Source organism: Saccoglossus kowalevskii, chromosome 16, assembly GCF_978046115.1.
Source record: "Saccoglossus kowalevskii chromosome 16, keSacKowa6.1, whole genome shotgun sequence".
Lineage (NCBI taxonomy): Eukaryota > Metazoa > Hemichordata > Enteropneusta > Harrimaniidae > Saccoglossus > Saccoglossus kowalevskii.
Window position 1 is genome coordinate 14655666 of NC_140656.1, and position 18496 is coordinate 14674161.

Here is an 18496-nt window from a genome sequence, read left to right on the forward strand (position 1 = left end):
TGTATTTTATGTAATACCAATTGTGTAGAGAACGAGTACCATTTTTTGCATTATCTGCCCGTTTTACCAAGACTTGAGATCTAAATACATCCCAAGTTATTATTATACATTTCCCTCACCCGAAAAATTTATATCGCTATTACAATTACAAAATGTAGTAATATTTCAAAATTTATTTTTCTCGCCACAAAAAAAACGTAATACAATTACTCATCTATTGGTGAACTCACACTAACAAATTACATCTAATCTGAAAAGCTGTGTGTACAAATCTTGCAAGAATTTGGATGATTTCATGGTTATCCTGAGAAAAAATATATAAATTACCTTTGATTTCAACTATTGGTTGACGATAGTTTTCAGTACAAAAATATGATATGTACTACAGTATCTCTCGCGGAAAGCTCCCTGATTATTGTTTATAATGTTGCCTTCGACGCATTGAATTACTCTAAAATTTATTATATGCTACACAAAGTTTTATTCTACACAACTAGAAACAGCAATTATTCCATTTTTGTCTACTTGTTTGGAGAAAAAAAACTAATATTCAATCGTTCTGGATTATATAATCGAGGGCTATATTATACCCTGATGTTTTTTACTTTTTAATAGCTATCTTTATTTCTTTTTCAGATACCCGATTATTAATGTTCAAATATTATTTCATTAATTTAAGTTAAAAGGATATTTGCTAATTATGCATTACGCAAATCTGTTTTAAGAATATTAAATTATTTGTCAAAGCATTTTCTTATTGGTGTACGTTAAACTTTTCCGCAAAACTCTTTCATTTATGAAAATGAATGACTGCATTATTATTAATTAAATTTAAATCTTCCAAAGCATAGTTAATTCCTTTATCTATTCTATAATTATTAACAAATGAGGTTACAATAGTTTGCACTTTTCAAGATGCCATGACGAAAAGTTGAATATCTAGAGAATGAAAAATGATATAAAAACTGTAGATTGCATTTTCGTTTATCTGGCTGATTTTTTTTCCTTTAAAAGTCCTGTCATTTATTGGTATATCATTTAGTACAACATTCTGATCTAGTCGTAGTAAGCAAGATATTTGGCAGTGTTTTGATTTACATGGAAATCATGTAATTCAAAATATTCAATGACATAGCATGTAAAATTGCCAATGAAACCTCCAGGCATTCTTCGATTAAAAAATCACATTTTTACAATTTTTACATATGTCGAATAATATGCTTTACCGTGTGCATTCATGGTCGCGTCCTTGTTATTACAAATTGTTAGTATGTCCTCATCTATGTAAGAAATAAGTAATGTAAACCCATTACCAACATAATCAGGTCGTGTTCCCTTTCTGCTGTTGCGATCTCAAAGTAAAATGATGTTGCCATGTTTGGAAAATCTGGATATGTCATTTTTATAATGTCAAAAAAGTCTGACTTGCAGCGTCCTGAATGGTAAGGTGAATTATTAAGCGAAACACAAGTAAATGTCTGTTGTTGAGTTGGAAAAGTTTTTAAATGTTACACTATGACATGTCCTCAGATGATGTATGTAGATTTGTGATGTGTTATGCCTTTTCTGACATTTTGTTTTATAGCAATTGATATTCCTCCTCTTTGTTTGTAATTATAGTTACAGATTAGAAATAGTATCAAGGTATATAAGGTTTGCTGAATCTGAACTCAACCATGTTTCTCCAATGTCAATATCATAGCAATTTATGTTTGATATAAAGTCATAGTCTTTTAATATTCTTCCTAAACATTGAATGTTCCGGTATGAAATTGAAGTATCTCTTTTTTTATAACACATTTATTTGTTTGTGCTGTTGTTTCGCTGTACATTTGTGGCCAATAAAACTGATTAAATGAGTATGGATTTCCACATATATCCATTATTAAAGTGTTGTATTGATTGTTTATTGTGTCTACTTGTCATTCTATTCACGCCAATGAGTGATCCGATTACATCTATCAAGTGCTTCAACCAAGCTACAGTAACTTTATTATTATTGAAGTGAACCAGGTTTGATGATATCAACATATGATAGATTTCTCCACTAATATTCTTCAACTTATTGTTGAGAAAATCTATGATTGTAGCATCATTTCTCTGTGTGATTGACGAAATGTGGTTCTTTGTTAATGGATATTCTCTTTCCTGTTAGCAGTGTAATCTTTTGTACATGATTCGATGGTACAACCATCAGAGATATTGAAGGATATTTTCTTTCATGTTAGCAGTGTAATCATTTGTATATGATTTGATGGTATAGCCATCAGAGATATTGTTAGTGCAGGGATAGCAATATTCTGGATGTCTTCAAATGTATAATTCTGTGTGTACGCATCAATATCTGCTATCGTACGACCACGAAGAGTTTTGATGAATGTTTGCTTGTACATATGTCTCAAATTTATGCTCACCAACATGGAACCGTCGACTATTGATATTTGGAAGGTTATTGCTCAATATTTCTATATTTCTCTATATTTCTATTTCTGACTGATTGAATACTTTCATTATCTTCTGTAGATAATGTGTATATACTTGTGTACATGTACGATTGCAATTTAACTGAAATACTCCATATAATATTCAGCAAATCTTATAGATTTCTCACTTTTCGTGTTGCCTGTGAGACATTCTGATATGATTTAGTTTGTAATTTATTACATCAGATATAACAAAAGTATGATAAAAAATAAATTTCGTGCTTGAATACATTCATAGGAATTTTCCAATTTGTAAAAAAAACCTTTTAATTTTTTTTAGGACAGCTATCCAGCAAATTTTATAAAGTGTTATTTTATCTTGGAGTATATTTTTGAAAGTCAAGAATACGTACTGGAGTCTGGAAAGTGCTTCCATGTAAAGCGGATACAAAGATTCTTGAAGTTCATTCTGACAAACAGCAGATCACAGTCTTGCAATAATAAGTGTGGGCATAGTTACATGGGCAAATCCAATAAAGGTCCACCCCCAAATATTTTTGTCCAAATAACAGCGTGCACATCAAGTATGCATGATCATGATACAAATTTTCTTTGAAATCACCATGGCCATCTCTTGGGAATGGTTCCAGAAACATCAACAGGATATGATTTCAGGGTTTTTAGATAAATGGCAGTCAATTCAACAAATTGTATCAAACCACAAAACAACAATACCTGCAGTATTATAAGTATAGTATATGCAAATTTGCAAATAAATCAGGCGATATAGTAAAGAATATGCATGGACATGAATAATACAAAATGACCACCAGTCAGCCACTTTTGTCTGAAAAAATATGACCTGTAACCAAATAAGTATTATCATCAAACTAAGATTGATCAAAATCATTTCATTCATTTTAAGAAACAGCTCGAGACACAGCTTGAGCATTTAGAATTTGAAAATGTTGTGTCCAAAATATAAATGGAAATTAGATAATCAATCCTACTGTTATAAAGCTTTTAACACACATATGTATGCCAAGTTTCAATCTTTTTGAGATAGCTTTCAGAATACACAAGGTATATTTAAGAGTTAATCTAATTAATATGCACAAATTTCATTTTCAACAAATCATTTTCAATCGATATTTGCCACATAAAACGGAAGAACACAATATACAGTGTGCACACCAGATTGAAGTGGAATGATGTAGTCATCGCCTTCATTGTTATATATAGATGTGATGACCTATGAATTTATGTATCCATCAACACTGTCGAATTTTTTGAGTGCACTCCAATCAGTATCCCTGTCCAATGTTTTCAATGCATTGGTTGAATATCTCTATTTCCAATCGATAAAAGGTCATTGAGCCCCTGTACACTAGATTCAGTGTAATCATTCCTGAATAATTAATCTTGTTTATATTATATATAAAATTATATTATTATAAAATTGTCACTAAAACTAAAATGACTGAAAAGTTATGTTATGTATATTACTAGTATGTAGCAAATTTCACTTAACTAATATATGAAGTATACTTTCTGAAAAATCATTTTTTAAATCCATGATTGAATTGAAACCATATATTCTATTTTCAAATAGAGCATATTCTATGGAATATAAATTGGTTGTCACCATTTCACATAGTGTTTGATATGGGCCACATATTCAATATGTGTAAAAATACAATGTTTGTTACTATATTGGGGCAGCCAATTTGCAAACTTGCTAGCGAATTGGCTAACTGCTTGGGTTTTGACTAAACGATTGGCTTTCGCATCTCGCTGGCGCCAACTTGTGATCGCGTCCACTCTGGGTGAGTCTATATTGCAGTAGGGGTAATAGATGCTTTTTACGCAGCCCGGTACATGTCTGGATTCCCCTGAGTAATTTGAGCCTGGAAATAACCACAGTCAGCTGGCGTACAAGTGATAATATGATAAATGCGATTATTTCACCGATATTATATTGGGGTAGCCATCTTGAACACTGCTTGAAACTACAAAATGTAAATAGTCAAGTTGAAAAGCATTTTCCTACAAATCAGGGAGAAAATAAACTTTCACATACAAAAGATCTGTTGGGGTAAAATTAAGCCGACCACTAAAAAAGTCATTCGTCATTTTTACATGGATACAAAAGAAATAGAACACTTTCCCTAGTATATTTGAAAGCGAAATCGCCACCCAACTGTAAAACCGTGGCTGATTAGCTCCTCAAGTATGACGATCATCCCCTACTGTTATATAGATTCGCCTTAAGTGGGCGTGATCACAAGACGGCGCCAGAGAGATTCGAAAGCCAACTGTTTAGCCAAAACCCAAGCAGTTAACCAATTCGCTAGCGAGTTTGTAAATTGGCTGTCCCAATACTTCTGAGACTTGCTGTAATATAAACAGGCATGAAAACAACTGCCCTTCAGTAATGATGACTTCACAATAGACATCTTGTCCTCGTAATCTTGGAATTCGTTATTTAAATACAATAAATGACATATGTACAATTAAGATTATTATTCAGACAACAATGTGTCACTTGCTCTACTCTGTCCTCCCAATTCTCTCAGTATCAGTGAATAAACGAGAAAGGTGACAGCATTCACTGGAAATCCACGCAGACAGTTAATAGTGAGTCCTGTCCAAAACACCCTCAACCCAGATGTCCTGTAGCTATCAACGACACAGTGATAGATGCTATTATATTTATGACCTTTGACCCCATCAGCTTGCAATCTGCTCTTTATGACGTCCAATGGGTTAATAGCAGCCCAGGATAAAGCGCCGGCCAATCCTCCTGCTAGCAGTACAACAAATGGACTCGGAGATTTACCGCTTTTCGAAGTCAGCTTACGACAGAGTACTTCATATGACAGAAAGTATATTCCATTGGCTGGAACATCTCTCATTAGCATGATCGTAAGTCCTCGATAGCATCCAGGGATTCCCTCACTTTTACAAATACTGCGGAGACAATCTACTGGTCCCTTGTAGTGAATCTTCTTCTTATCAAGCAGTGATTCTATAATAAATTGACATTTATCAATCAAATACTAGTAAGCCTGCACAAAAATTGTATACTGTAGAATACTTTATTTTAGCTGGAATTAATTTTCGCTGAACACACTTTTTAAGTGTTTTCTATGGAATTTATTTTCACTGATTTTTGACAGGTTGAATGTAAATCATAGGAAAAAATGTATATGCGCTGGATTTTATTTTCACTGAATCATTCCTTCAGCGAAAATAGCGAAAATTAGGTATTCTACAGTACATGGGCAGCTTACTCTTAACCCTTTCACCACAAGAATTTCTCGCCCAAATTTTCTACACTTTCTGCACTGGTGATGAAATGGTTAAAAATCTTGAAACATTCACAAAGGGTCCAAGCCTTTTTGTTAACATTCTAATTTTCTTCTTCTGTCGATTTTTCCATAGTCTTGTTTGAAAAAAACTATAGAATGGAATCTTACAAAACTTTACACACATATTTGGGCTAATGTGAACTAGTACACCTGATTTTCAAAACGTTTATAGGACATGCGGTTGGGTGCCCATGTTGGTTTAAAGCAAACCTGGAAGTTCTGGGGGGGGGGGTCTCACCAACATTATAATACTTTACTGAAATGCATCTAAAAATCAAGCCTTTGTTTATTGCATAATATCTAATCTGATATCATCCTACGTATACTAGAGATAATCCTAAATTAATTTCTCAGCTTTAGGGCACCATCTATTCTTAGCTTTTTATTAATTACTCAAAAGATTTTAATTATTTGGATTTTCCTTGTATGGGGAATTACTTGTCTAATGATATTGTATCATATTCAAGAACTTTATTAGACTTTTCAAACTTAATGTCTCGTATCGTTAATTAGCCTATCAGAGTTCAATCAAACCATACAGTTGTTGTTATCAAATGAACTTTTTTCTTTTGGAATTTTATCTGAAATGTGTATGTAAGGACTTACTTCAATTACTCCTGTGTGAAGCTTTGTTTATTGACAAATAACGGTGACCTTGTGGATCTAGGCGACTGTTGATTTAACACTACAAAACTGGTTGTTTTTTTGAAAAAAGAAAGGTTACTGTTGTGTTTTGTTTTATACCCAATTTCTATCAATTCAAGCAGAAAAACAGGCCAGAAATCTAAAACATTTTATAATGGTTTCAGAAAATCTTTGTAAGCTGTTATTTTGGAAAATAACATTGTTCTCTATGGAAATCTAATTAGTGGTATAAGTACTGAAATCAACACCACTGATGAGAGATTCAGAACATTTACAGTTATAAATACGATAGCATATTGACTGTATACCAAATTCACAATGACTACTTGCACATTCTTTAAAACCTATTCAAACTACAAGAAAAAGTTAGAATGCTATAACCATAACAGAAACGCTATTTTGGAGAATTCCTTTATCAAATATTAAATTATATATATATTTTTAACACCCACAACTCAAAAATTAAAAATCAGATACTTTACAGAACACAACGTTACCTTTATCCAATCATGTGCAGCGTCTCAAACACACCCATCATGTTACACACAAATTACCAATAGAGGGCGCATGTCCCTAGGACGAGAAGCAAAATCTTTCACTGACTCACTAATTTTATACCTTTTTCTTAAAAATCCTTGATGGAACCCTATATTCACCATTTCCCAACTCTTCACAAGCCCAGACTGATCACGCTATTGTGATAGCACATGTGCTATTGTATGTTCAATGGTTAACTACTGTAGATGCATCCACGTTTGTCTAAAACACATTTCATTTTCGTTTTTTTCCCACAATTTATTCCACTCCTCTCCCTCCTCTGCATCATAAACACTGTTTTCAATATTACCTCTTTTTTCCATTTGCATTTGAAGTCTGATTTTCACCAAGTCAACTGGACAAGCCAGGGACAACTGAACAAAGCCACCAACACATCCAGCTATCAATATGTCGCTATTACTGGAAGCTTTGTTTGGATCACCATAACGCCACTTGGAAAGTTGGTGAAGAGTGTTGCCATAGACACCAAAGACAAGAGCATTTTGTACTGAGATGGTTGCCAAGGGAAATGCCATCCCTTTATAAAAACCAAAAATCTGAAAAAAATATATATGCATAATAGTGAGAAAAAAACACATACAAAGTTCTTATACATTGGATTTATGATTTTTCAATCTTCTTGGTAAAATACAAGACCACAAATTGTGAAATACTATGAAGTTATTACGAGAATACTTCAAAGTATGCACGAAGACAGTACAGCTGGAGTATCGACCGATGTGCAGCGGAGGTCGATGCGCAGCGTACTGTCCGAGTGCATACGTTGGGGTATCCTCGTAATAACTTTATTATTATACATCTTTTCCTTCCAAGGATACACCATGGGAATGCTGAAATCCAAAAAGTTTAGAACAGAATCAGTGAACTTCTTTATGTGGAGTCCTGTCAAACTCAGGTGGCAGCCATGTTTATTTTATTATTAGAGGACGCTTACGTGTGTAATCATTCCATATTTGGAATTCGCATAAACTAATATGGTAGGATGAAAATACCCCGTAAATGCCAGAAAATTACGGCATGCTGTAACTTATGGCATTACGATGACATACATGTATGTATAATAATATTTGTTATCTTCAATGTAAGCCTATTCCATATCAAAAATTAACACACAAATAATTAAATTCTGGTTCAGATCAAAACTCCCAGAGATGCCCAAGTTAATAAAAAGCACCTTTGATGAGGTCAATACAGTAAAAACTGGGTGGACAAAAAATGTCGACAAAATAATCAGTGACAACAATCTTAATAATGCAATAAAACAACAAATAAAAAAGAGGAAACCACTTCAAACCAAGACTATCTCTCTGCTTTACTGAAAGAGAATTATATGATAAAATGGAAAGAAGCTCTATTTGATGACAACAGAGCAAATGGTGGAACAAACAAATTGACAAACTATAGAACATTCAAAACACAGTTTAAAATGGAAAAATATTTAACAACAATGAATAATATCAAACTGAGACACGCCCTATGCCAGTTCAGAATCTCTGATCACAAACTTCATATTGAAACTGGCAGGCATTGCAAAACTCCAAGGAATGAAAGGGTCTGTAAATACTGTGATAAAAAGCAGATTGAAGATGAGATACATTTCCTTATAGACTGCAGTCTGTACAATACACACAGAATTGAATTATTCAAGTACTGTAGGAAAATTATACTAAATTTTAATAAGTTAAAGGAACAGGAAAAATTCGAGGCAATTATGAAATATTGTTCAGGAATAAGAACTGCACAATATATACAAAAATGTATGCAAATGAGATGTGAGCAACTCCACCAAAATTAAACTAAAAATATTCTTTCCACCATAATTATGACTCTAATGTGATTTTTTTTTTTACCTCAACAATATTAGCTAGTATATTGTATTGTACCGTATAAGTTTATTATGATCCTTTGCATGTTTGTAATATTATTTAGCTTTATTTAGCATTTTGTGTAGTTGATTAACTTTACTGTATCTTAGTATAGTTTAGTTTAGTTTATTTAATCTTATACTATTTTATTTTATTTTATTTTATTGTATCTTTATTTTGTTGTTATATGACCATAGAACAACTCACTGTAGTTCGTTTTAGTGTTGAATAAATAAATAAATAAATAAATAAATAAATAAATAAATAAATAAATAAATAAATAAATAAATAAATAAATAAATAAATAAATAAATAAATAAATAAATAAATAAATAAATAAATAAAATAAATAAATAAAATAAATAAATAAAATATTCAATTCATACACTTCATGAACTGCCTCAGTTTGGATGAGTATATAAATATATATTTATATTTGAGATACAATCAGACAACATTGTTTCATGAAATAGTAAAATTTGGAAATAATGAACAAAAACACACAATAAACTCTCTTAACTAAATAAAAAATGATAATCACACTATCGCAATGATGAATGTGATGACATTTAACAAAGACTTCAGACAATATACTTACACTTTCACGCTTGAAAGTTTTAACAATACAGTCTAAAACGCCATTGTACTTAATCGTAGCGACACTCTGTGCTTGCAATCTCACCTGCCAGAACAAAAACATGAGAACAAATTAGTGTAAATTATATGCACTGTCATCAGGGCAAGTTTTTTGAACTCTCAGAAACAGTTGCAAGCAAGTTTGTTTACCATATTAATTGTCTTTACTCAAACTAAGTCATATTTTAATGATCTAGCATACAATAAATTCCATTTTTGGTTTATAGTAGTCGTGTTCATGGTACACCAAGTATGGGCTAAGATTTAAGCTAAAATATACGTTTGCATATTTGCTTGATCCAATTGTATTCACAAATGGGAGGAAAAAGTGGTTAGCACAAAATAAGAAACACCAAAACTTGTTAAGAATATACAAATGTTCAGTCCTTTTAACTATATGATTACTCAGTACAATAACATGATATTTCTGTGGTTATAAAACAATACTAGTACCTTGTTAACCCGTGCTACAGGCCTTCAAACAAATCAGATTTATTCTGTATTTATCGTTTTTTAGCCAATGCTAAGTGTTCATGCATGTTTTTCTAGCACAGGCTAATGCTTTACCTCTTAGTCTGTACTAACTAGCTTTACGTGAACGCAACTTGTGTTCTATTCTGCTACTGCAACACACTTCTATACAGGGCAAATACAGCATTAGGATTTACATGTTTGTCAGTTAGACTAATTTGATTGGGCCACAAAACATAGATTTATGTATCACACTATCATACAATGTTTTCTTTGTTTGTTTGTTTACTGAACACGTATATCACATCTTATTATATACCAGTACAGGAAAAACAATATGAACATAGTGAAAACAAAACAGAACAAAATGGCTGCCAGTTAGCCATAATGTATTAGATGATAGGAAATAATAACATAAATATGCAACCCAGGATTCAATATCATCATCATACATAGTGTTATTGAAATCTGACTATTTAAGGTGGAGAACAATTCAAACTACAGCATTTGGGAAAATCAGTCAGTCATATTCGATAAATGCTTCGGAATTAATTGTGTACCAAGTTTGATAGTAATCAGTCAAAGCATGACTAAGAAATGACTATACCAACTGATAATGATATTTAAAATAATGATAATGATTTAAAAGTTACAATTTCACTGGGCAATCCAGCTTTATGTTTACTGTTAAACTAGCAGTGCACATAATCATTTAGGTCAACAAAACTGATTTCAAACTTTGTTCTACTTGTGAGATCGTACTATTTTGACAAAAACAATAATATACTGACTAGTGAATCATTCTGGAGTGCTGTGGGTGGGCCTTACATATGGGACAGCCTTCACATGCGCATTCCCACAGGAATGTACTGAGACAGCCAATCAATGATGACACAGAATTCTGTGCCGACTACGTAGTTACATAGTGGTTCACCAGACCATTCTTGAGTGTACACAAAATGTCTGGATTTCAGGCTAACTCAACTTCACCTGTATCAAATTTGTTAAGTTTGCAATTGTTGAATTTGGCAAAGAGAAACAAATTTGGTAAATTTTTATTCTAAAATCACAGCTTTTTTATTTTTATTCTTAGATGTGTGCTTTTATTATCATTTTCTGTGAAAATTTGTCCTTTTTACTTCGGACAAAAAATAAGCTGTAACAAGCACGTTTTAACTGATGCGTGCAAAAACTAGAAACACAAATATCGTAAACCACTTAATTTTGCTGCCAGAAATTATCGTTATTAGATGATTTTATGGCATTCCTGCAATAAAATTTCATCATATTGACATCACTGACATTCTAGTATGGTTAAAGCTACTTGAAAAATATGTTCTGAAATTGTTAAAATAGAATAGAATAGAATAGAATAGAATAGAATAGAATAGAATAGAATAGAATAGAATAATGCTTTATTACATCCTTGATGAAATCTGACATTTTAGTTTTGGTAATTGCTGTACAATACAATAATGGATTTCAAATAAACAACTAAATCACACTGAAAATATAGCACAACAACACATTAATTGATTTTCACCTTTTCTTTTCTTATTTTGTAGGCTTTCTGTACGTAATTTAATAATCATCTGAACAACATTACTAGCAGCAATGTAATTTTTTCCCTTTTTTAGTGCTATTTTTGGTAATAAAACCACCAGGAGATTCAGGTCGGCTGTATCACAAATATCAATAGCACTTCACATCAAGGAAATATCATATATTATCCACAGTATATTAGCCATAAATATAAAACCTTTTGTGATGACTGCAGTATCTGAATACATAGTGGGGACACTCACTTTAAGCACACCTGAACAGAACAACTCAATTTATTCTATTCACAATCCTCGGTATTCACACCTCCTACTTAAATCCCAATAGAGCATAATCATTATCTTCAAATCCTAACAATATTATACACAGATATAAATATTACCAATTTCATCTAAATTGGTGATTTCCGTAAATCTTTACCAAATTAGAACACTGTATTGTAAACACACATGTCATGTATAATTATAGTATAATTACACCAATAACAAAAATAACAATTTTATATGTGGAATCACTTGAACCCATAGAATATCATGGAAAAAAATATCAACACACAAAAAACAAAATGTTTAATACTGTAAAATGACTAATTTTCACTGGGTTTAAATTTCACTGATTTACCATTTCAGGCATATTCAGAGGGTTTTAAATTCACGGTTTCGTCATTTAGATAATGTGTTCTATGCTAAATTTTACATATTCACTGGGTTTTAATTTAGCGCATTTTCCAGTCAGCGAAATAAGCAAAATTAAAACCCAGTGAATAATTAACCCCTTTACAGTAATATTAGAATTCGTTAACAATACAACAATATATATCTGTTCAAGCGAAATCAGTGGGCAAAATTTGTGAAGACAAAAAACAAAGATAAGATGAAAATTTTGGAATTTTTCCTAAAAAATTCAAACCCGTCCTTCATAAATTGAGAAGAATTGTCTGATAACCTAATATAACACACCACTGCCTATATTTGAACACTGTTATTGTTATACCTTATCAGACAATGAAGTATTACTGGGTTTTAATTTTCCTTATTTCGCTGACTGGAAAATGCGCTAAATTAAAACCCAGTGAATATGTAAAATTGAGCATGGAACACATTATCTAAATGATAAAACCGTGAATGTAAAACCCACTGAATATGCCTGAAATGCTAAATCAATGAAATTTAAACCCAGTGAAAATTAGTCATTTTATAGTACTTGATTGTATTCCATCAGACCTGAATCTGCATATAATTTTGACATCAAATACGGTAATGGAAAAACATGCAACTATATATCATGGTATTGTCTCAAGTTTGTGATAAAATCATATTAATACAAACATACTCAAACAAAGCAAGTTGTATATATCAATACATTGAGTGTGTCGCCTGCATGTTTCAGCATACAACTATATGCACATCCATGTTCTGGGGCCATGGTGGCTCAGACCAAGTTCTCAATATGTTGCTGGGGGTTTATTATTCAAAATAAATAATACACAGTTTTATTTAGCATTAGAGACCATTTTTTTGTAAATCTTGCAACAGTAAACAATTATTTGGAATCATTAAGACAGTGAGTCACAGTGACTTCTACTGTGGACCTAGGTAGTACTGATGACTTTCACTGGGGTTCTAGCAAGTCACATCAATTTTCACTAAGGTTCTAGTGAGTCACAGTGACTTCTACTGTGGACCTAGGTAGTACTGATGACTTTCACTGGGGTCCTAGCAAGTCACAGCAATTTTCACTAAGGTTCTAGTGAGTCACAGTGACTTCTACTGTGGACCTAGGTAGTACTGATGACTTTCACCGGGGTCCTAGCAAGTCACAGCAATTTTCACTAAGGTTCTAGTGAGTCACAGTGACTTCTACTGTGGACCTAGGTAGTACTGATGACTTTCACTGGGGTCCTAGTAAGTCACAGCAATTTTCACTAAGGTTCTAGTGAGTCACAGTGACATTTATATGAGTCCTAGCAAGTCATAGTGACATCCAATAGGGTTTTAGGGAGTCATAGTGATTTTCAATAGGGTTTTAGACAGTCACTGGGATCCTAGGGAGTCATATCAACTTTCACTAGGAACCTAGGGAGTTATAACAGCTTTCAGTGGGATCCTGGAGAATCGCAGCGACTTTCACTGAGATCCTAGGGAGTCACAGTCCACAGAATTTGGACAAGTTGCCCAATACCATTGTGAATGCAATAAAATAAATTTGCATTATAGTATTTCAGGAATGTAATAAATAAATTGGACAAATAACACAAAAATGAAATTCATCTTCAAAACTATTATTATTCCTACAGTGGAGTCAGTAGAGCTCACTCGTTACGTCTGTCAGATTCAATACACAAACTACCTATACTTAGAATGTGTCAAAATTCTGAGGATTTATAAGATAAGAATATGCAACACTTTGTTATGATAATATGCAATAAACATCTCATTATCTCATAAAATCCATGGATGTGTCAATTTTCAGTACCTAGAATACTCTGCTTCATTCGGCAGTAACCACAGGACTTTCAAACTTCTGGGATTGACACGTTTTGTGTTCTACAGTACAACGCATGCATAGTGCACAATGTTTTGTGATGAACGGCAAAATAAAATGCAATGAACCATCATATCAGCCATCATAGAAGTAGAGTCATGTCTGTCATTTTGTGTGTTGTGTATTTTCACCTAATAAAATTATAGAAATGCAGTATTCCACGTCTTTTTGACGTTAAATGTGTCATGTCCAACTCATTAAAATGTATGGAATACTGGTTGGCCAATAAATTAAACCTCAAAACATACCACTAATGTTAGAAATACAACTCTTACTACCCTCATTCGCCCAAGAATCTTAAATAGGAGCTACTGTAAAACATGTCTTTTTCGCGAGCATGTCTTTTCAGCGAATTTAGCGAGAGAACTAATTCGCTAATTTAAGATGTCGCTAATGACATTATAAATTCAAAATGGCGGCCAAACAACATCCTTTTCCCCACACACAGACTCTGTAAACAACACAGAAACGTAATAATCTGGAGCGCTTCCTTGTTACACTTGACAGTTTTTCTTTGTTTTTTGTTTTGGCAGACGACAGACAAGTATTGTGAAAACAGGAAATCAACAAAGACAAATCAACATTTCGCTATTACATCATTTTACCACAATTTGCTAAAAAAGTATGTCGCTTTTTTAACATTTTTTACAGTATTTGTTCATATAAACTGCTATTTTTCCTTGAAAATATATTTTTTATTCAGCATATTTTTCACTTAAAATCTATTATTATGTCTTAATACTATGGTGAGAATATTTTTGATTTCACGTTTGTCAGCGACTAAGCCGAGTGAAACTCTATCTACCGTAAGTTATAAGATTGACATTTGAACTTACTCAAATATTTCAACATATTTTTGGACAATCTCTTACAAATTGATACCTGATGAAAGCACACTCGGAAGAACATTGATCAGTTCTTTGCTTGAGTTATGCAAATATCAACTACCTTTTCCCATGATGCAATGTGCGAAACACAGAGAAAACGTTCCAAAAACGCACGCGTTTTGAGGTAGGTATTCCACACATGTAATACATGCTTTGCAAAAAATCAACATTATTAGAAACAGTCCGAGACTAAACCTCACCAGTTCTTTCACATATATTTGCATAAGTATTTAAATATCTATATTTTTTGATATTATGAAGTGGTATTTATAAAGATACAGGTACATACATGTATTTATAAACTGAAACGTCTATACAGTGTAATTTATGTCTGAACACTGCTCAGAATAGAAAGATGTGCTTGCAAATACGATCCAATTGTTCCGTTCAGATTTGAATCATACTCATTTCAAATAAAAACAGTAGACAAATAAAAAAATATATTTTCTTTGTAGTGTCTTAGGTTTATCATAAATTGTTATCAGTATGTTTATAAATATAAACATACTTACCTGACTTTGTGCCAAGTTTGGAGTTCCAAATCATAATAACTCATGGTACATTATACAGTGTCAAAGATCAAGTGGAAAGCCAGAATAAATCAAGAAAACTAATACAATCATATATTCAAATAAAATCATGCAAATTATGAAACTATATAAATTTTAGAATTATGATGAACGAAGTGGTTTGAGCTTGATTATGAGTTGAGTTTTTTGGAAGAGATTGGGTTTTGTGAATTTAAAGCGGGGGAGTAGTCACCTGCGCATGCGTCAGATGGCCATAGCGTGTCATTGTTTACAAACAAGCGTCTACCCATGAGTCTTTGCTTTTTAGCGTGTGTTGTTATCGTCGCTTGGGACTCAATTCAGTGTCTGCGCAGGTGACGACCCTCCCGCTTTAACACACACATGATGTATTGAAATGTACCAAACCTTGATGGTGTCCAATGGGTGTCCTACAATTATACCTGACCCACCTGTGGAGATAGTTAAAATAAACCATAATGAATAAACCAAACGTTATTAGGCATTTTTATTAGTGTATCTTTTTGATAATTTTGTGAATCTTTCATCACCTGAGTTGCATCATCCTCACACCTTTTGTAACAAGATGCAGATTACTAATTAAATTGCATTCATATTGTAATTTTAATTGAGTCGATTTAATTAGTAATTAAGTTGCATTGCAATTAAATGAATTTGACTAAGTTGAAAATAAATTTCTTTATGGAATTGCAATTTAATTGAGTTGTTCCACAGATTCCGGGTCCGGTTCTGTGTTTTACTCTCGATGTGAGTTAACAAGCCCACTGTGCACCGCGTGTACATGGAAATATTGATGTACGTTACAGCATGGAGGTAAAAAAAGAGATATACCTCCATGGTTACAGGTATGTTATGACGGTTGGAACCGGGCGGCAGTGGTAATGTGTGGGCGAGATTACGCACGGGCAACAGTACGATTTTGACCGGCGATTGTGCTACGCCGGCCTAAATCACGACCCGAAGCCACACACTACGGATAAACTCATAAAGCCACAACAGACATTCGTCAAATTGAATAGAGGAAAATAATATATGTCAGTCTTACCTCCAACCAGGCCCGCAATGAAATCGGCCCAAAGAAACCCCATGCCTGAGGCTATGATCGTGTCATACCATAGCAAAGCGCCGAGCACACACACACGAAGTGACAACTACAGCATCATAGCTGTATTTCTCTGCACCCGTGACCTCCTGATAAGTAGCTATCACATCTTGAATGAAGCCGGGAACAGCCACTGATGGCGCTGTATACATTAGAAAGCTACTGTAAATAAAATACTTTATTTTCGCTTGGAATTAATTTTCGCTATTTTCGCTGAAGAAATAATTTAGTGAAAATATAATTCAGCAAATATACCCTTTTTCCTATATTTTACATTCATCTTATCAATTCTCAATGAAAATAAATTCCATACAAAACACCCAAAAAGTCTTTTCAGCGAAAATTAATTCCAGCGAAAATAAAGTATTTTACAGTATCATTTGTGCTTGACAACGCTCACGCCGGCCACAGTCCGACTGTGCGTCCGTCGTACAGTGTAAAAAAAAGTGCAGACACTTGTTAAATTTGGTGACCAGTTTAGTATGCTAGAAAGCGTGGTGGTTCGACGTACAACTACAAAATTAAAAAAAAGACGTCCAAATGAAATTGTTAGGGCGAAATTCGATTGTAGGTCGCACCAAAGAGCTACGGAACCGCAGCTAGTGATTTGGTGCATAATAAGGCAGCGATGTGCCGAGAAATCGACACATTCTTCTCTTCTTTGATAAGATAGTGAGTACTGATCTCCTGCCGACGAACTGAGAAATCGACTACACGTCTCATTACCGCTATTATCGATCAATTTACGTGTGTGTAATTCAGTACAATTCTCTGGATATGTTTCCCGTTAAATTAACCCGACTAACTCCAAAGGTACGACGACGTATCGTTCAGCTCGATGCCATGGGGAAAGGTCCTGTCGCCATAGTTAGAGAACTTACCGACGTAGACGGTGTCCCTGACCACACGATTTAGTGTAGCCGCCTTCCTCCGCCGCTACCGGGCACATGACAGTTTACTCGACCCACCGCGTCAAAAAACAACACCGACTCTCTTAAACGATGAACACCGAGCGTATATCGACAACAGAATGCGAGAAGATAACGAAATAAACGCTCTCGAGTTGGCGAATGAGCTGTATAATACATTTGGCGTGGCAGTTTCTTCTACCACCATCAATCGCGAGAAAGTAAAAATGGGATGGGTGAGATCGGGAGTTGTGAGATTCCGTAATGTTCATCTCGTAAAACCTGTTAATAAACCGAAGAGATTCAAGTGGAGTGCCCATATGATAATTGCCGAAGAGGAGTTTGAAAATGTGGTATTTACCGGTGCAACTAAAATAGAAATGAGATGGGCTAGCGATATGTCGACAACGAAGATAAAAAGGCCAGCAGAAGTGATTCACCCAATTAGCGTAAGTGTAGTGTGTTACGATTACAGGCTGATGTTTTGAAACTATGCAATTTTATTTCAACCCAACTTTCTTTGTTCTGTCATCCATCACTATCATATTGTATCATATTCCTTGTATTCAAATTATTATCTTTTTTTTTTTTTTTTTTTTTTTTTTTTTTTTTTTTTTTTTTTTTTCATGTTATTTTTACTGAAATTTTTGGGTCGAGATGTCTAGAATTCACGGAATCACGTATATGCTTCCACCCTTTCCAATTATTTTCCAGGTTATGATTTGGACTGGAATTTCAAGAAAAGGAGCGACGAAGATATGTATATTTAACGAAGAAATGGACAGTGAAAGATACCAGGCTATCCTGAACGATCACCTGTTACCGTACTTGGCGCACCAAGACATGATCACCGACCACCGACTGATGCAAAATCCCGACGACCCTAACTACACATCATGCTCGACTGTTAGATGGATGAAAGACTATGGTGTGAACTGGTGGCCGACACCTTCAGAGAGCCCCGATATTAACCCGAAT

The 18496-nt window shown here is 33.6% G+C and overlaps 1 protein-coding gene across 1 annotated transcript; it reads right to left on the minus strand.

Moving 5' to 3' along the window:
- Nucleotides 1–4880: 4880 nt before the first annotated feature.
- Nucleotides 4881–16694, minus strand: LOC100370667 (methylated amino-acid transporter SLC25A45-like). Its single transcript, XM_002736777.3, has 5 exons — nt 16554–16694; nt 15896–15939; nt 9461–9544; nt 7287–7533; nt 4881–5451 (listed from the first exon to the last, which is right to left on the minus strand). The coding sequence occupies exons 1-5, from the start codon at nt 16594–16596 to the stop codon at nt 4946–4948; spliced, it is 924 nt and encodes a 307-aa protein (XP_002736823.1). The 5' UTR covers nt 16597–16694; the 3' UTR covers nt 4881–4945.
- Between the last annotated feature and the right edge of the window lie 1802 nt (nt 16695–18496).

Coding starts and splice junctions, on each gene's coding strand:
- LOC100370667 (XM_002736777.3), bottom strand. CDS start 16,596: ATGGGGTTTCTTTGGGCCGATTTCATTGCGGGCCTGGTTGGAG. Junction 15,940..16,553: donor CATTGCGGGCCTGGTTGGAG/GTAAGACTGACA, acceptor CTATCTCCACAG/GTGGGTCAGGTATAATTGTA. Junction 7,534..9,460: donor AAACTTTCAAGCGTGAAAGT/GTAAGTATATTG, acceptor TATTTTTTTCAG/ATTTTTGGTTTTTATAAAGG.